This window comes from Pogoniulus pusillus, chromosome 6 (genome assembly GCF_015220805.1).
Source record: "Pogoniulus pusillus isolate bPogPus1 chromosome 6, bPogPus1.pri, whole genome shotgun sequence".
In the NCBI taxonomy this organism is placed as follows: Eukaryota; Metazoa; Chordata; class Aves; order Piciformes; family Lybiidae; genus Pogoniulus; species Pogoniulus pusillus.
In genome coordinates, this window is record NC_087269.1 from 33,792,460 (window position 1) to 33,813,029 (window position 20,570).

At 42.3% G+C, this 20,570-nt stretch overlaps 1 protein-coding gene across 14 annotated transcripts in view; it reads right to left on the reverse strand.

Annotated features, from left to right (window-relative positions):
- ANK3 (ankyrin 3) overlaps positions 1 to 20,570 on the reverse strand; it is a 430,392-nt gene that overhangs the window by 8,178 nt on the left and 401,644 nt on the right. For 9 of the 14 annotated variants that reach the window (XM_064145162.1, XM_064145163.1, XM_064145166.1 and 6 more), the window contains 5 exons: positions 20,436 to 20,510; positions 19,434 to 19,565; positions 17,831 to 17,974; positions 14,836 to 15,505; positions 12,007 to 12,385 (listed from right to left, as the gene is read on the reverse strand). In XM_064145162.1, the coding sequence (XP_064001232.1) occupies positions 12,007 to 12,385; positions 14,836 to 15,505; positions 17,831 to 17,974; positions 19,434 to 19,565; positions 20,436 to 20,510 (1,400 nt within the window). The remainder of the gene's footprint in view (positions 1 to 12,006; positions 12,386 to 14,835; positions 15,506 to 17,830; positions 17,975 to 19,433; positions 19,566 to 20,435; positions 20,511 to 20,570) is intronic. The other 5 variants (XM_064145172.1, XM_064145170.1, XM_064145171.1 and 2 more) reach the window with 1 other exon arrangement.

The following is a 20,570-nucleotide window of genomic DNA, read 5'->3' on the forward strand; positions in this document are numbered from 1 at the left end:
AGCTGGGGTTGTTTAGCCTGGAGAAGAGGAGGCTCAGGGGTGACCTTATTGCTGTCTACAACTACCTGAGGGGTGGTTGTGGCCAGGAGGAGGTTGCTCTCTTCTCTCAGGTGGCCAGCACCAGAACGAGAGGACACAGCCTCAGGCTACGCCAAGGGAAATTTAGGCTCGAGGTGAGGAGAAAGTTCTGCACTGAGAGAGTCATTGGGCACTGGAATGGGCTGCCCGGGGAGGTGGTGGAGTCACCGTCCCTGGGGCAGTTCAAGGCAAGATTGGATGTGGCACTTGGTGCCATGGTCTAGCCTTGAGAATTGTGGTAAAGGGTTGGACTTTATGATCTGTGAGGTCTCTTCCAACCCTGATAATACTGTGATACTGTGATACACAGCTTTTCAAAATGTATGTTACAACATTAAGTTTCTGTGCTATTTCTAATCTCCAAACCAAAGAAACCTCTCCTTTCCTTTACAAACCATTTGTGGTCTCTTCTCTAGCCAGGCTTGTCCACTTCCCTCGCTACAGAGGGACTGGGGCACACGGAATGCAGAGGGGAGTGCTGAGGAGCTGAGTGCAGCTCTGCTGCTGACCCAGCCTCTGGTCAGCATTTGTCAATATGCTGAAGGGCAGAATTTTTGCTTATTTCCTCTTGGAAGTTGTATCAGAATCACTGATAATTAAGCAATTAAACCATTTCAGACATTTCAGGTCTGAAATGCACACTTCCACAGGCTGTATCTAAACTGTGAAACTTTGGTGCTTCAGGAGGCATCACTGAGACACAGGTGTGCTCCACAGCCAGGCATACATCACTGCATAAGAACAGAAGGATAATTTATGAGAGTAGATTTAGACTGGATATCAGGAAGAAGTTTTCTACAGCGAGGGTGGTGAGAAACTGGAACAGGTTGCCCAGGGAGGTCATAGATATCCCCTCCCTAGAGATGTTCAAGACCAGGTTGGATGAGGCCTTGAGCAACCTGGTCTAGTGGAATCCCATGGCAGGGGGATTGGAACTACATGATCTTTAAGATCCCTTCCAACCCAAACCATTCTTTGAGGTCCTGTATCTGTTATACATCTGGGGCTGAAGGGACCTGACTTAGGTGCCCAGCCTGGTGATGGTGGCATCCCTACAGGAAACATAGCAGAAAAAATGGCTGCTGAAGTCTTCAGATGGAGCATGGGCTGGGCTCTAAGAATTCATTGCCCAGGACTCTACTGAGGGGGCCACAGGAAGGAAAAATTATACACCTGCCTACCCGACAGCAGGCTGTGTGCAGGAGGGGGGAAGTAAGTGGCTGGTCTCCCCGGTGAGCGGAGCCCCAGCAGCAGCAGCCTACTGCTTCCTCTGTCATGAGCCAGACAGCAGAACCGAAAACCACATGGGGACTGCTGCTGTGACAGGGGAGCAATGGCTGGGTAAAGGTTTTGGGAACTGAAACCTGGGGGGTTTCCTGGCCACAGTGAAATGGGGAAAATACTAATTCTGGAGATCTAATACTTTGATCACAAGCATAACAGATAGGAAACTAGCTGCACAGTTTCTTTCCTGGCCTCCCACCCTTTAGGGATGGGGGGAACCCTGGTCCAGACATCCTTCCCACTACACGGAGGACAGAGATAGGGAAAGGTTTCCTCTTGTGAATAGGATCTCCAAAGCCACTACAATAAAAAACCCATGAGAAATAGAAATAAACCATGGCAGCTGGCAAGGTCACCAGATAGGTATCTTGTGTATCTTGTGTGTACTGGTCCTTTGACTCCTTACTGCTGCTATAAGCAAGGCTATTCCTTAAAACAGGTCAGCAAGAGTTGGTGTTTTCAGCTTTAGAATGAAAATGATATTGATGCACTGAAAGATGTCTCTCAGAAGAAAATGCATTTTTAAAAGTACAATGGATCTTTTTAATTAGCCACATGCTCCTTTCAGCACAGTTTTAAGGGTATATGCTGTAAACAGCAGTCAGCACACATGAAATCTAGCTTTCACAAGTCTCTTGCTGGTGAGTAGTTAAACAAATTGCAGGAGAGCTCACAACTGGCAGGAGGTGGATCTGATTTACTGATGTTTCTAAGCTGATGCAGTTATAAAGATGGATATTTTCTAGCAAAATTAAAAACAAACCCTTATCCACTGTCGCTTTTCCTTGCCAGATCTCAAACCAGCTTTGAGTTAGAACAGCACATTAGATGACCTTGTCAACAAAAGCTGTTTTTAAACACAAAGCTGGTGCATCTGCGTCACAGATAAAGAACAAAATTCTTTCTGCTGCATCACACTTAATGTGGGCTTCATTTTACCCTTGACCAGCTGAAATCACTGCCACAATACTGACAGCTTTAGAAAGGCAGGGTGAAAACTTAATACCATGATTACTGAAAGCTTGGTTATATCCCTGGGACTAAACCATACAAAGGCTGCAGTCTGCAAGCCTCAGCCTCAGAACATGCCAGGAAGCTTTGCAAAGCAGAGTGCTTTAATGTCACCCTGCTTGCTGAAGTGTAGTCTAGCCAAAACCAGCTGGTATCCTCTGCCTGCTCCTCTCCAGGGCAGGAGAAGCAAAAATCAGCTTCCTCAAAGTCTTCCACCAGCTCCACTGATTTTCTCAACACTTATTTGTAGATTATGGGTGTTCCCAGGGATCTCCAGATAAATTGACTTACACAGTCAGTACTACAGTATTGTGCCAAAGTTCACTGCAGATTTGTCAGAGCTCTGGTTTCCTTTCATGTTTGTTTTGTTACTAGAAGGATAATAGTCCGTTTTACTCCTCCTATACATCTGGTATTGTAACTGAGGGGAAAAAAAGTGTGGCTGGCTGTGTCTTACCCAGGTGGATAAAACAGGAATTTAAAAGCAGGAAGAAATAAGTAAGATGAAATGATCCTAAATAGTTAGTTTTGCCAAAGTCCAGAGGCAATGTTGCAATGGGAAGAGGAACTGTACAGAGTGATGAGACTCTTCCCTACTGGCCTAAGTCACCATCAAGACATAATCATTTCAAGTGTCAAGATCACATTCTTGTCATGCACAAACAGCAGCTGCGCCTCAGTATCTCAAGCCTCTGTGGCAGTGGAAAAAAACATCTTTCATTAAGGTCATTTTCATTAGTGAGATCTGCCTACTCAGGGAGACCTTGTTAAGCAGATGCCATGACTCTTCTTACTGTGCCTATGCTGTCTGTACTTGCTTGTTTGCAGATGTGTTGCTGAAGTCACTGGGGGGGGGGGGGGGGGCACCCAACAAGCCTCTAGGCAAGTCAAGGAGACCTGAAAGGATATGGTGCTGCAAATAGGGCAGAGTATAGAGCAGTACTGAGAGCTGGGTCATAGGTCTGCTGCTTGTTGTATGGGGATAAAATGATTAACAAGCCTTATAACAGCACTTGTAATCTTTGTTTTAATTTACCTCTGTGTTAGTTTTCTAAGGCCAGCTGCTCTGACCTGCCAGTCCCTCCTGGGGCAAGACAGCATGAGGGCACTTACAGAGGGAGCCGAGCCATCCTGCAGCTCTCCCAGCTTGGCAGGGACTGCAGTGGAGAGGCTGCGCCCATCTGAATACACAAATAGAAACACTTCCTATGTGAGCTAATTCCTATGGCCTTTAATTCTTCTCACCTAGAGGATGGCCACATTTTCACTTTCCATAAATAAGTTTCCTATGAATAATAAGATCATGAAAACTGTTGGTTCTAGTTGTGGCTGACTGCTGCTCAGGCTCCCACATCCCTCCTCCAGTGCAGGCTGATCTAAACCCTCCTCAATCAGTAATAGGAGTTTTCATGGGCACAATGAACAAATAAATGTTTAATAAAAATGGGCAAGAAAAACCAAAACTACAAGAAGCAAGATGACACTAGATTGAAATAGCTCCTGCTTAGACATCTATTTTATTTCCCATCACAAAATTTTACCACGAACCATTTGGCGAGAATCTTACTAAACAATTTTTTGCTGAAAATCTGTCCCCGTGAAAGATTTAGCAACCTCTGTAAAAGCATGAAAAAAGAGACACTGATTTCTGTCATGGCTGAATAAAAGGAGCTTTGGATTGGGCTCTGAATGTGCACATTGTGGCAGAACTCTTGTTTTTCCCTCGTGTGCTAATTGCGTTCCTGCACTACCGTAAACCCCTATTTCTTCTGCAATGCCTCACCCCAGCAATCCACCCTATGAACAGAAGAGGGGAAAGGAAGCAAAACCAAAAACATCTGCACTACCTTGAGGTTAGAATGCGATCCTATTACATGTGGAAATGGGCATCAGTCCTTGCTTGTCTGCTTTTATGGGCTCAGCCCTCTGAAGTGCTAAATCCCATGGGAATGCGCTCGAGAGTGCTGAACACTTGACAGGACTCAGCTCTCTGAGTGCTGGGAAAATACCTCCAGGGGAGAAAAAAGCCTTTCTCCATATCTGGAACAGGACAGAGAACTAAGGTAGCAGTTAAACGGAAATAAGAGCATTCAGTGCAGAATGGCACTAAAAGGGATAACAGGTTGGGAAAGAAGAACGAAGGTAAGGAAGGAATTTGGCCCTGACAGTGGCTGTGGGGGCACATAATGAAGCCTCAATTTATCCTTAAGGTCTGGCATAACCAAGCTTACCCTTGCAGGCCCGGTGAGTAGCTCTGCTGCTTTCAATGCAGCAATGAATACATGTGAGGTAAAGCAGCAACTCCCACGTGCAGCTCTGCCCAGTGAGGCTCCAAGCGCACCCTTGTCCCCTCCCTGCTGCTGCTGTTAGCACAAGATGGCAGAATGGGCTAATGGCATTGGAATGGCACTGTTACCCATTTATGAAGCCTGTGCTCAAGTTTTTCAGATGCTCAAAACAGGTTTTGTTCCAGAGAATGCAAACTCAGTGCAGATTTCTAGGGCTGGCTCCTAAATAACCATAACAATAAACAGTGTAGGGTAAGTACTGCCATAGCTCAGGCATGGCTACAGAAAAGGGCTTGGATGTATGGCAGATTCACTGCCTGTGGGACATGAGACCCAGGAGAAAAATGTCCCTGTCTTCTGCTCTGCGTCACCCCTTAACATCTATTTGGCTAGCCAGGAGTCTCAGAAGACAAAGGAGCAGAGCATAACTCCCTTCCTGCTACTGCTTCACCCCAGAGGCCAGGCCTGCTTAGTGTGAGCGCCAGGCTGCAGGGTCAGGCAGAGTGCTTGCTTGCCAGGCACTCGGGCACCGGTAGGCGAGAGTGCGCTGCTTTTGACCAGTGCCTGTGGCCCTGGGACAGAAAAAGAGAAGTCATTTTCACTCTGCAGGCTGAAAGCATTGCTCCCTGCCTCTGAGCACTGTATCCCCGGACTTCTCTGTATGAGGAGCTGTTCCACAGCTTGTGCTTCTTCTCACAGTGATTTCAGTTCACCCAAACTTAGCTTCTACTCCCAGATCCCTAACAGTCCAGATCACTACCAGTGTTAAAGCTTGAGTCTTCCATTTCACATCACCATTTCATGAACTTTACATGATCAAAATACACCTAAAAATGATTATTCCCACTATCAAACTCTTCCCCTAAAAGGCCTGATGATTCCTGCTTCGAAACATTTTCTTCCTATTTTAAGCTTGAGATGTGGAGTGGGGGGGGGGGGGCTGTTAAAAAAGAAGATATAAATCATCAGAAACGGACAAAAGTATCACATGTAAATTCTCTAACTCACTTCAGATCAAAGACGTTCCCAAAAGAGAAGGTTCAGCTGCCTCTGCTTGCCATGCACATCCTCCTAGCTGCAGATTCCAGCGCTATAGACACTGCTTTGCTGTTGCTCTGATGGAAGTTCAACCCCAAATTAGATAACCACATTTAAAAACTATTTTCTATACCTTTCTCTAAACACAGCGGAGGTACTCAGGAAACAAGTGAAGGTTGCCTTTTAGATACTTGCTTTTCTCTACTCCAGCATTTCCTGACTCTAAACCAGTGGACAGTTAAATAGTGCAGACATAAATAGGGTGGAGTGCCTCAGCCACAGGCCAACTACATAGCCTTTAAAATTTTCAGCACACAGACACTTTATGTCTTGCCAGAAATGTTCTTACAACATTTGAGGGTCAGTAAGCACCCACAGGCAGCCTGCTCTATTTGAAAACAGAAACTACATTCCTATTTCTGATCAGTCATTTCTTATCTGCAGAGGGAATTGCTGAGGAAGGGTTATACCCAAACCTGCCCAGGTTCTTCCATGGCTCTGCCCATAAAGATGAGGTATCCAGCAAGAGTCACTTCTGCTGAGCTCAATTTTGGCTTTGTGCCAAATGGAAGCACTGGCAATACTGAAGAAACCCAAGGTGAAGACAGTCAAAAGTGTCATCCTGCCTTTTCTGACAGTGTCTCTGTCTTGGTCAGGTGAGTAGCTGTGCAGATCAGCCTGCCTGCCTTCCACATCACACAGAAGGGGCAGTGCCTGCACAGGTACTCCACTCCACAAAGCATGCAAATAACAGCACTACAGACACCTGCAAACAGTGCCTCCAGTCACTCCTGAAGGAAACAATTTTATCTTAGGCAAACTAGTGCTGTCATAACACTGTAGTGGCTGGCTTGTCTTGACTGTATATTTTTCTACTGAGAATCTAATAAATCCTGTAAGTTACTGAGGGATAAACACAACTGTTTCCAATGCAGAATTATTTCCTTATTCTATATGCTGCAGGCAGATAATGCCATGCTATATGGCCATACAAGAAAAAAAACAGGAGGGCAAATACAACTATTTATGTGGCTGTGTCATTATTATCACCATGTAATAAACACTGTGCTGTAAAGAAAGGCCATCTGCAGAGATCAGTAAATAAACATATTAAATGAAGCCTACTGAAGGCAATGCAAAGACTCTTATCAAATTTGGAAGGTTTTAAATTAAGATCATCTTCTGTTTCAAGGTTTTCCAGACTATATTAAGCATTTAGAACCACAAATTTCAATCAGAACACATAGCTCATACGCTCCTATACCCCCCCTGTACATTCCTGCCTTTTTTCTTCTTAGTTTGCAACACTTCTTTTTAAAGAAAATGGGGGGATGGAGGGTGGGGGAAGTCACCCATATCTGTCTGCAATTCATTTTGCTCCCCATAAGACCAGCACACTACATCTAGTTGTAGTCTTGTGGGGCTCTCCAAAACCCTTCTTCCCCCACTTCCATCTCCATAGGTTTGAATGATGGAAGGCGGTGACACAAAACCATTTCCCTCCCCCTTGGGGGCTTGAAGGGGGAATGGCAGAAGAAGCCTTTTCCTACACGTGTACTGACTCATGGGAAAGCCTGTGCTGGAATCAGCTGGTGATTGGCTGGATTCTTCGTGTGGCAACAAACACAACGTCTAGAAAGCTTATAAGTAGAGTGAGGAAAAAAAGCACACAGTTCCTGCTTTTGCACCATTCTGTGCAGTTCCACTCCAGTCCCGCTCTTGCCACAGTTCATGCTGCTCCCCCACAAGTCTGCAAGTTCAGCAAGTCCTTAGGTTCATGTGAGAGAGAACTGTCAGCGGCACCTGGACCTGGCTTCTCGTGGAGCATCGTATCCTGACTGCCTGCTCGCTATCCTGAGCTGGTGGAACACGGCAGCAGTTTGGCTTTTTTCCCTGTGCTACTAAGGCAGTGCCAGTCCATGATCTTTGCCTCATGGAAGCTGTGTCTACAGACACTTTGGACTTTGGCAGGTTTTACTCACATTGCACTTAATGCCACGTGAATCCATGACTGGATACAGATTGCAGTTTTAGAGGCTCCCTCAGAGAAATTTGGGGATCATCTCTAAAGTCCTTCTTCACCTCCATGAGTGAAATCTGCTCAGCCTGATTTATAAGTGGGGTAAAACTGTCTTGGAGCTTAGCCTTTTCAGTTTTCTGACTGCCCTAAATCATTAAACTTGCCCATAAGCATCTTCATGAAGATTTCCCAGCCAAACTAGAAGCTGCAAATAAACCTTAACTAGCTCTGTATGTAGTTTGGGCCCAGGGATTTTTAGGAAAATAAAACTAATTCCATTTTTATATACCTTAGCCTATTAATTCCCAGCCAAATCAAGTCTCTAAGATGCCATGCGAAACAGTGGCAGTGAAAGGCACACCATGCCATGCAGCATAGTTGTTTTCCAGCAGAAGACAACTATAAACCTCTGGGTTAAGCACGGAAAGGCCATCTAGCACTTGGTTATAAATACAAACTGGCAATGGAAAGCACACTACCAGAGGGAGTCAGGTATGCCAAATCTGACCTTCTGACACAGCAGTCCAAACCCACACCCATGCCAATGGCACCTTGGGAAAGCAAACCACAAAATACCTTCAGAATCAATCGCCGTCGATAAACTCTTGTAGTAATTCTCTGCTCTTCACTTGAGCTCGAATCACTCTCAATCTCACTGTCACTACATTCCTAATAAATGCAGGTTTAGTATATTTGAACAGCACGTTTGCAAGACAGAACATGCTGATCAGGACTAGGAGAAGAAAACAGAGGTTATCATGGACAGTGCTTTTCCTGTCTCTGCTTATGTAGGTCATGACTCGCAGTTTTGCTCTTGAAGCATACGGTGGGTGGTGGCCTTTTTGTTCCTTGGCTTGCTGTAGCTTGGTAAGTATATCAAGTGTGGAATATCTAATCAGTTCTTAAGTCTTAGAAACTGCTATTTGGAATGTGTCTGACCTCTGGAATTTCTAAATCTTACAGAGCTATTAAAGTTTTTGTGTACAAAAAAACCCTTGTCATAACATCTTGCTTTTTTTACTCCCCCAAAATTAGTTTCCAATAAGTTGTACGGATTCACAAGATGTGGGAAGTGAATTCACTTGTAAAGAAGGGTCACACAGAATGGTTCAGTGGAGCACTCCCACAAATAAGATTACAAATAAGCATTCTGAGGAACTTCTCCATGTAAATGGCTTCTCTGCTCAGTATTTATCTGCTTTTAAGTAGCAAAACTTTAGTGTGAAGTACAATCATTTTGCATTTTCTAAGAAGGGAATTGATAGACCTCAGCTCAGGGTAAGGGGAAATAGATTGACATGAGTCTCAGGGTGGTATCACAGACACATGCAGACATTTACTCCACTCTCAAGCTCTCTGACTGCCCCACTGTTTTCCCCTCTGGAACCCCCTTGACTTTGAGGCTGAGCAGCTCTGTACACACATCTTGCATAGGGCTTTGTATGTGTGAGGCAGAGGACCTTATGTTTGGCTGAACCAACCTTTCCCAAACAGAACAATTTGAAAATTCTTTCTATAATTACTTAATGACAGCCTCAAACTGATTGTTAAGTTATGAACAGTGATAGTGCTAACTGCATTTCTATCCTTCTTCTTTAATCTAGCCCAAGACACTCAAATATTTCTCAAAAAATGATGTGCAAAATGAAAGCAGACGTGGGTGGGTGGAAAAGAAGAAGGACTATATAACACAAAACATTTAAGACAAGATGACACAATTCATCTACATGTAGCGTTTCCTGCTGTTCTCTTACACTAACCAAATATATACAGGCACACACAAAAAAATTAATCCAACCTTAACCTGAAGAAGTAATAAAAAGCAGAAGATTCCCAGATGGCACAAAGGTTTTAGAAGAATTATTTTTAATAAACAGCTTCCAGTGGTCTATTTGTGACAAAGTTCTGACCTTGGGAATCACCTTGACCACAGAGTGGACATCACCCACTTTGGGATAATAGAGCAACTATGCTGTACTCACTTAAAGACCACTGGAATCTGATGCTTGAGTATTCATAGAGAGTTATACAGTCTATGCTGTCACTGTATTGCTTTTGGAAACTTTTTTGCATTTAAGTGGACTTGGGATGAGGCAAACACTTTGTTTTATCCACATCACCAGGCAGCAGCCCAGTATCAGTCATCTGAGTTTATCTCTTGCTGCAAACTGTGTGCCATAACACTAACGCAGGCCTTACCCCACAGGTGGACAACTGCTGCTTGTAAGCTCTTTCCCAACAGGTCAAAGAAAAAAACCTCTTACTTTGGGATGTATTTTCATTTTGTTCCCCCTTTCTGTTCACAAATACAAATCTTTCTTTTATACTTTTTGCTCGATGGAGCATTTCTGAGCAACATCTTACAGAAAGCCTGCAGGTGAAACTTTCTTTCCATTTTTATGACAGCACCATGAACTAGTCTTTGCTAGTAATTAAAGGATTGCCTTCAAATTAGGTTATTGAAGAACTGTCAACAAAGCATTATAAGCAATTCTGGTTATCATTCTAACAAACACAAGTTTGTTACCCGTGCAGGCACTGGGAGAGACTTACATTTAGAAATGGCATTATTTTCTGATACCAGTTTATTCAAAGATTGTGTCTATAAAAAGATTTGTCATTTAGAAGATAAGATTGTCACCCCATTGCCAATAAAGCCAAAGCAGTGCAAAAACTACGCATGAGAAAGGCACATGCTTATTCCTCCCAGTCCAGATGGGATATCCAAAAGCAAAGAGCACGTCAAAGTGGATGACAACTCATCTTCTCACTGCTAGGAATCCAGAGGGAGAAGTGCACACTGTAACGCACTGCAACCCTCAGCATGTTACAGTGTACATCTACACTTATCTCTGTGTTTAAACTGATCAAGGTCTGGTCCAAAGCCTACTGAAACTGTAGAGACTCTGCCATCTGCTTTCAACTGCCTTCTCAGAAGGTTCTTTGTTACATTTTTTAAGTATTCCAGTAATTAGTGAACATTAGCAAAGATCCTCCCTGCTTCAACTGTCATGAACTAATAACAAGATAATAACAATCATATGCAGCATTACTGCTGAGACTGGTTATGTTGCCATCCATTTAAAGAACTCTTGGTTGTATAATCAAAAGAATAGCTTAACTAATTTAAACCTGAGTGACTGACTGCAGCTCACCATAACCAATGTTCTTACTGTGCCACAATTAAAAAAAAAAAAGGCAGCAGCTATATCCTGTAGAAGTAATGCTACTGAAAGACCTTGCTTCCAGAAGTTACAAAGTTCTCCTGTACTATGCCCAGAAAAAGACAATCTCTGCAGAGAGAAGGATGCAGAATCAACACTGCAATTCCCTTTTTCAGCCTGGGTCCCTGTCAGCCCTGGGGTCTATTCTGTGGCAGCCCTCTCACTGCTGGGGTGAGAGGTGCAAACAGCTAGGAGGCCATAAACCATTCTTTGAAGCATTACTTTAAAGCAACTGAGAAAGTTATTAAAATGTTCATTGTCAGAAAAAAATAGTTATTACTGAGGTCCTGCAGTGAAGCATGTGCAAGCCAGGCAAGGTAGAAATGAAGGGCAGCCCCTCTGCAGTACTTGAAGAAGAAAGAATCACCACTTGGAAAAGCGCTTTACGTATTTGGAAATGTTTTGATTCCTCTTGGCTGGATACACCTTGGAGTTGGGATCAATGAGGCCATGAAACAAACAAAAAACCCCACCCTAACATAATAGTATCAGCTGCTGCCCCTCCCCCGCCCTTTTTCTTTTTTTAACTTGTAAATTAACAGAGTGGAACAACGCAGGGAGTGTTGGGGATAAGGAGCAGGACAGAGGCTGAAGAGTCCCGTTATTTCTTTGCTCACTTCAATGTCACAAAAAGAGTGTAAACCAGTGGCAACACCAGAATCTTCCTGGAAACAGATGGGAGGACAGCTGAGCTGTTTGGCACTGATTGCACAGGTGGTATGTCAGGGCAAGAACGGGGCCTGCTCCCCAGTGATGCCGGATGGTTTTGCCAGAAGCTGCTCTAACCTCTTCCAGGGCTCAGGGCCAGTCAGGCAGAGAATTAAGCAGCCCTGCTTGGCTTCTCTGTTTCCTCAACATCACTTCATTCTAGTCATACCACAGAATCTAAATTTCCACCAACTTCAATTTTTCTTAATTTATCAATAAGTAGAAAAGGCATAAGGAAGGCTAAAAACCCTCCTGCCACAAACAACACCGTTAAGTCTTACCAAAAATTACATCAAGCAATATGTCAAGTAATAGGGACTCCTCACACTGATAATTATTACAGGACACACTGTACCTTCTGTTCTGACATTACTGCTCCCTCTTCTTCTTGGATGCTTGTCCTTGGCTTGCCATCCTCAGAAGTACTCCAGCTCATCTTCTTCACACTGACAGGCACAGATGTTTTGCTGCCTTCTGTTGTTGGCTTGCTAGTATCGTCCAAAGATTTCTGATATGCTGTTGATGATAACGTTTGCTCATCAGTACCAGCTGAAATTTGGGGCTTTGATTTCAGAGCTTCTTTGTCACTCTGTTTTCCCACATCATTTAAAGATTCCTGGATGTATGATTTAGTTTTCATCTCTGATGTGGATTCGGATAGGCTTCCATTTGTTTCTGGCTTCCCTGCTTCTCCTTTGACATATGAGGTAACAGAATCCCTACCTTGGTCCAAACTACAAGAAAAAGGAAAAGAGAACAGACAGTTGTTCAGTGCATGAGCCACATTAGAAGGGGAAAGCACTGAGCCTCTTATTGAGCCTTCACCTTCTTATCATATACATTACAGTCAGAGGAAAGTAAAATTGCTTGCAAACACCTGTTTAGTAGCCTTATCTTCTGCATCATATTTTTTTGGGAAGCAATGAGAACATGGTGAACATTAGAAAGAAGGTCAAGCGTTCTATGCTAACCTCCTTTCACTTGGCAGGAAAAGGAAAAATGAGAATGAAAAATACACAAAATCTACCACTTTACATCTATAATCATGAGATAAATCCCTAAGGCACTAATTCTTCAACCTGCTCCCTAAACAAGAAGGTAGCAAAAGGATTTCTTTCTGTGCAATTACCAATAATGATCAAACAGCTTTTGTTGTTTTCCCCCCAGCCTACAATATCTGCACTCCTGTTAAGTCACGTCTTTTAAAAAATACTGGTATCTGAACATGAATCCTTACATAGTAGTTTCAATGATACACAAAGCCAAAGGCAAGGAAGGATGCTACATGATAGAAAGCCTAAGAAAATTTTGCCTTGGATTACATATGGGCAGGTTTAACTTACACTTCTGATGCCCAGATTTCTTCTCTTTTGCATTTATGCTTGCTTTCAGATAAGCACTATGACTGTAGACAGGACAATACTATAGCTGTTTGCAAGCAAATTCTTATGAAATACAGCAAATTGAGTTCATCTATTTAGAAATGGATGTAAACTTCTTAAGGAAGTCCTTTTACTTCTAGAAGCAATCTCCATTAGTCATTTAACACAATATAAAATGCAGAATTACAATGCTTGCTCAACATCAGCATCTGCATCAGTAGTAGATCAATTGCTTTGCAGTCCTGAAAGACAATCAGCTTGTTGAGATCAATGGCTAGATTTCCTACAGGCCTCCATAAGAGAACATCTAATGCTACCTGGAACCTGAAAACAACCTGAGTCAAAGCTAAAAAGGGTGTTAAGTGATGACAAATGATCACTATGCTGATAATCATTCTTTGCTGATCACAGCTCATGCAGACCTGGCTCCTTCAATTAGTAATCAGGGAAGCCAAGTTCAAAACAAAGGCAGACTGGAGCTCTTCAACCAGTGTGTCCCAGGAATGGTGAACATTCATGTATTGTGAATGTTGAAAGCTTAAGGAGGTCCAAAGAGAGGCTGGAAAAACTCATGAAAGAAAAATGCACTGAGGATAAACACGTCAAAAACGTTCATCTCAGCAGGTCATTACAATGAAAGCAAACGGAGCTTGGGAGAGTGATGGAGGAAAACGATGTCCACTCTTCTCCCTCGAGCATCCTCTGTAGTCACTGCTGGGAGACTATATGGGACTAGATGGGTTTGGTATCATCTTTCTTACCTTGTAACTCATCTCTTTAAAAGGTTAGTAAATCCATATGACATAACATGCTTGAAGTATGTGTTGTAAAAACCCTGTCAATTTAAAAACTGGCCTATGGAAAAAGTAACAAGTTTATGAGGGACTGCAAAGAGGTGCTGTGAAAAGGAAGACTGTTAAAAGATACTTGAAAATTTGAAGTAATGCAGTATCTTGATTTCAAATCACATATGTTTTAGAGTGCTTAATTGCAGTTACAGGGCTGTATCACTTAACACCTCAAATACTTCATCGATTTCTGGTGTCCTCATCCTAAGAAGGACACAGCCGTGTTAGCCTGAGTCCAGAGGGGAGAGCCACAAAGATGATCAAAGGTCTGCAACACCTCTGCTATGAGGATAGATTGAGGGAGCTGCGGTTGTTCAGTCTAGAGAAGACTCTGGGGGGTACCTTACATCTGCCTTCCAATACCTAAAGGGATCCTACAGGAATGCTAAAGAAGGACTTCTCATAAGAGTGTCTAGCAACAGGACAAGGGGAAATGGTTTTAAGCCAAGGGAGAGTAGTTTTAGAGTGAATCTTAATTAGTTATTCAGCATGAGGGTAATGAGACACTGGAATAGGTTGTCTAGGAGGCTGTGGATGCCTCCTCTCTGGAGGCATTCAAGACTAGGCCGGATGAGGCCCTGAGCAGCCTAGTCTAGTGGAGAGGCAGCTCTGGTCATAGCAAGGAGATTGGAGTAGAAGATCTCTAAGGTCCCTTCCAACCCAAGCCATTCTATGATTCTACGAAAGCAGATCAAATTTCATGTAATATTAGCCACTAACCATAGTAGAAACTACTTCTGAAACACATTAGTAAGAATGAAATCTGATAAATACGCATTTTGAAAGACCATTACATCTGAGGACACTTCAAATGATTTGTTTTAAATAGATACATGTGCATAGAGACATGCTCTTGTAGAATAGCAGAGGAGCAGCCTCGGCACTGCTCCTGGAGGTAAAAGCAAAGTTGCTTACAGGCAGACACCACACAGACTCTTCCACAAAGGTGCTCACCTGTCATCCAAGCGATCTAGCAGGCTACCACCTATTTTGCGTCCCGATGTTGATGTCTCGGTGACACTTGACGAGTCAGGCTGCCAACCTGTAATTGAAGATATTTCCTGTTCTGCTTGTTGAACACCTTTAAGAATTGACCACATTTTCTCTTCCATCATCTCCTCAGACTCAGTTCCTTCTTCCAGATGAATGTCCTCAAACAAAGATTTAAACTTTTCTTCTGTCATCTCCTCATCAATACCAGACTTTTCTCTCTCAGGCTGTCCAGTCCTTACTCCTGTTTTACTAGTCTCTTCACTTTGCCTTTGTTTTGTATCTTTTGATATCCCGCCATAACTACCAAGATACCGTGGAAAATCCTTAAGGTCCACTTCCTCCAACTGGCTCTCGCCTACAGAAATATCTTTAGGTGCTCCTTCTCTAGGCAGTGAGAAATCGAGCTTGTCATCCAGTGAAGTGTCTTCTTCAGTCACCACTGGCGGTGCTGCTGCTGTACCATCTACTTGTCCCTGGGATGTCACTAACACATCACTCAGTCTACTGGGAGTTCTAAGGGGTGACTCTAGGCTAGAGGTGTCACTAAAGAAATCATCCTGATGGAAAGGGGCGGGTGGCACGAAGCGCAACCCAGTGGGAGTTTCCAGTTCCACTTGAAGGGTGGGATAACCTAAGGAAGACAGCACATTTGGACTGACTGGGATGAAGCATGGAGCAACAAAGAAGCAAATGTCAAATGATTGATTCATGGGTTATATAAAGTCTAAAATGCATGAGGAGGTGCAGGTGTCTAAGAACAAATTCAGTTCTGATAGCTAGTTCTCACAGAGAATGAATACTGCCAGTGACCAGGAGAGTGAAGCCAGTACTTTGGACTATTCTGTAAATAGTCTGTAAAGCTTTAACAAAATCACTTTGCAGCCATTTTAACATTTTCAAGCTACAGCAGTTTCTCTTATGAGCATGCAATAAATCAAATGTGGACAAGGGTGGTTGTTCCTTTATATCCAATACAATCTCTTGCAGCTATTTTGTGAAAATCTTTCTTCCCTAAGTTTTAAGGGTTCTTTTTAATTGGCAAGCTTAATAAATAGATTTTGAAAGTAGAAGTAGATCATAAGATAGGATAGCTGCCTTTTTTTTGTCAGTAGTTATTATTTGCACAACAGGTCCACATTTTTAATCGAATTGTCTATAAATTGTCTACACAATACCAGCAATACAATGTTACTAATATATATAACTCCAATTTAACCACAGAGCCACAAGAATGGAATAGTTATAAGAACGAGGAATGGAAATGGGTCCTAATGAGGATACTAAAGAATAGCAGATCTAACTACACAGCAGGATAAAAGAAAACTGAAAAAAAGGAGGTTAACAAAGGGATAAGAGAACACACACACGCACAAGGGAGAGCTATATGAATATTTCAGGTACAGTTAAGTTATACAGGCGAGAGGACTGTGGTGAGTAAGGAGATCTTGGTGATCTTGGAGAGTGAGGTGATCTTGGTGACATGGGTACAATCAGATACACTGACCAAATAAAGAGAAAAAAAGAAAAATTGATGAAAACATGAGAAAAACACACAAAAAGATTAAACTGAATATATATATACACACAAAAAGGACAACACCACTGAAGTTTGCCTTCCAGCAAACAACAGGCTGGGTAGCCTAGGAAAGGAAAAAAATACATATGGTGGGGTTAACTTGACATTGTGCTGCCTGTGAAGGGAGGTGCACTAAGAGGGTTTGGGGTTTTGTTTCCTGAATCAGCTGAGAGAAATGCAAAGGCGGTCTGGTCTTGGTGAGGAAAGGAAGCTTGAGGAAGGTTCAGAGAAGAGGAGAGACAGAAAGCAACTGCAGAGAAGCACTTGGTTTTTTTTCTCATAAAAACACTGATGCTATTATCAAAAAGTGCAAGCAACATTTCAAGAGCAACTTTCTTAAAATGTCAACAGAAAAATATTTCTGTAATGCAATGGTTCAATGATTAGCAGTGCTGCTCAGTAATGGAAGCACACTGAGCTTATACGCTCTAAATGAAGACAATCCTGCTAAAATATAAAGAAAGCCCAACACACACTCGCACAAATTGCCAAAAAAAAACAAAGGAAAGGTTACTTACAAAGGAAAAATCTTATTTAAGGAGCTATTTATAATAGATGTGACAAAAATCAAAGCAATGAATGTAGCAACCCAGTGCCTGTTAGCTAACATTTAAAAGAAGAAATAAACATTTAGCAGCTTCAACATAGTGATAAACACTAAAGTATACCAATAGCAGTTCTGGTTTACAAGTGGAACTTATTTATCCTTTTAGCTACCTGAAAATTAACCTGCACAATAACGTTCTCAATTGGCACAGCTTCCACAGGAAAATTATTACACAATTTCACCCATTAGTTGCCTGAAAAAGATATCTGCTTGTGCATTAATAAAACAGGCTTTTATTTTTCTGCTGCAATTGGAGAAATGGTACATGTGAAATTCACAAAGCAATTGATGTTCACTTGTTTCAAAGAAGCTTGGTAGTAAATGACACACTAATTTACTCTCTGCAATTACTAAGCACTTTTTCTTCCCTCTTCTTTTTAATATTTTTCCTTTTGGAACTATCCTATTGATAACTATCTAGGCAGCGAGTCAAAGGACATATGTATTTCCCAGGTAACTTGGAAAGTATGCAATACCAAGTACTTAAAAAGATATATTTGGGCAGGCCTCAAACCACAACTAATGTAGAATGCTTTTCACATTCCAATCTTATCAACTGACCCCGAGGCTGGTGGGAACAAGCTTACTGAGGCATACATTTGTGACATCCTTGAGATACTGCTGTGCAACCTACATATCATACTATAGGTGTGCTTTAGGAGAGAAAAAAAATACCCTCTTCACATTCAAAACAGTTGTTTGTGCCCTTTATACGACATTACTGCATCATTGGACATGTCACTGAACTGAGTATGACCATGGAATTCAATTACCATCAATGGGATCATGAAAAACGTTATTTTCATCTGCAAAACTTCTGGTGCCTGAAATATTTCCATAATCAAATATTGGTCCTTCCAACAGGGTCACGATATCTATTCGATTAATTTTTGTCAATACAGAGGTTAAGGCATCAGCTGAAAAACAAATAAAGACACATCAGAAAGAAAGTTTGGCTTAGCAGAGCTTTGTAATCACCTTTCTCAGTTATACAGACATTGCATTCATTCTAAATGGCTGGCATTTATGACTGCCCCAATGCTTTTGGTTCTAGCAAACCCCATTGTTTGTCTAAGCAGTCATTCTGCTGCCTACTTATTCAAGTTATCCATCTGTTGAGAGTTTTCCCTCATAAAGAAGGTCAGAGAGTTCTTAAAGAATGTATTTGCTTATTACTGAAAAAAAGTCCTTTTGCTGGAGCATAAAAGGAGTGTAAAAATCCTTTCATGAGAAACAAGACAATAGGTAGCCATGTAGGTAGTAACATGTGTAAGGCTGTTCATGCAGTACTTCATGAAATCTCATTTACAGTGACCGTGCTGTGAAAACACAGTTAATAGTGGAAATGACTTTCACAGTCAAAGAGATCAGAGTAAGCTCAGACACTGTGTAGGAGTGTGTGGATTACAGAACAGTAATGAACACCACTGGCCTAACACAAAAATCAAAACCTCTCTTTCACGTTGAGCAATTCAAGTAAAATGCAGCAGAATCAGTGTCTCCATCACTCCTCCTAGAAGGAGGTTTATTTTTTTTCTTATCACCTGCAATACTGTGAGACTACCTAACTTTTCCAGTCTATTTGCATGTCTGCTTCTGGAGTCCCCATCACAGGAGTAACACAGAGCTGTTGGAGCGAGTCCAGCAGAGGGCCACAAAGACGATCAAAGGGCTGGAACACCTCTGCTATGAGGATAGGCTAAGGGAACTGGGGTTGTTCAGCCTAGGGAAGAGAAGACTCTGGGGGGACCTTACAGCTGCCTTCCAATACCTGAAGGGATCCTACAGGAAGACCAGAGAGGGACTTTTCATAAAGATGTTTAGCAACAGGACAAGGGGGAATGGCTTGAAGTTGAGGGAGAGTAGGTTTAGAATGGATCTTAGGAAGAAGTTATTCAGTGTGAGCGTGGTGAGGCTATGGAATAGGTTTCCCAGGGAGCCTGTGGATGCCTCATCCCTGGTGGTGTTCAAGGCCAGGTTGAATGAGGCCTCAAGCATCTGAGTCTAGTGGAGAAACGTGTGGGCCTTGGCAGGGAGGTTGGAGTAGATGACCTCTAACATCCCTTCAAACTGAGGACATTCTATGATTCTATGTTTCACGTTCCTTGATATCAGAATGTTTTCCATAATATTTTCATTACTTGTCCTATCAGTTAGGGAGGCAGAAAACAGATTCTTTTGTTCTACATCTATGCTGAATATATATGACACATTTCTGGCTTCTGGTAAAAAAGATACAACCGAAACTTTTTTTTCCGTCAATTGTTTGCAAAAAAAAAACATTCATCAGGTTTTCTTCAATTTAAGCTATTTAGATCAGGCAAAAGATTAAATGGCCTACGACTTACAAACAAGAAAATATCTACTTGAACTTACTTGTAGCATTTTTCCCATCTCTGGTAACCCATTTTTTTAATAACATGAAACTTTGAGCAATAAGAGAATTTGGGTTTTCTACTCGGATTTGATTTATTTCATCCACGGAAAAATTCAGTTCTCTTGCCAGTTCTATAAAGACAAAAAAAATAAGCAAGCAAGAAAAAACAAAACCAAACAACAAAAACAATGAACAAATCATAAACTCCGGTCAGGCTTTAAATTATCATAGATCACACAGATGTCAACAAAACTGCCTGACACAAACTTCACAGATAACAATGACCATGGCATTATTATTATTATTATTATTATTATTATTATTATTATTATTATACTTTAATTTCCAAAGACAGAAATCACTTTGAATTTCAATCATCTCTGTGAGCTCTTACTGCATTTACTCTTTATGACCACTTAGTGCATTTACACTCAGTAAGCCACTCAAACAAGGTTGAAAGACCCTCCATGGAGACCACCTCATCATTGCTAAGTTATGAAATCTGCATGTTTTGCTTTTTCTCCTGGTGACAGGTACTCCTTCGTGAGCTTGCTGTGCAACTCGGCACTGGTGCTGTTGTCACCTATAGGCAGGAAGGGTTGTCTGCTGCAGCTGTAAGCCCACGAGAGGCCAGTTTAGCCTATGAATATGTGGAAGAATGGCAGGCGTACAGTTTGACAATCCCACACATGGTACAAACTGCTGCATTCCCCACAACTCCCAGGGCTTTGGAGAAACTGCTGTCCAGACACAGAGGTAGCCCTGAGACTGGGTAGAGAGATCCTCTGAACTTCTTGAGCGAAGTGAGCTTCTGTTCGATTTGCTGTTAAGACCACGGGATAATTTCCTATTACGCATCCCTGCCCAGCAGCGCGTTGCTTGTTTTGGGAAGCTGGGGTGACTGTGAATTTGGGAGAGCCTACTGCTGAGGCTTTTATTAAAAGCCTACCTTAAAACATCACAGTGAAGATTAATGCCAATACAAAAGCAGAAAAGCTTACCTGTCCAGCTAAGTCCTAGATGATCAGCTACAATTGCCATCCTTATATCTGTCCGTTCGCATGGACTCTGTGGACCTGTGATTCACAATTTCTCGATTAAAAATGTTTTGCACAGAAAACTACAATACTGGACAA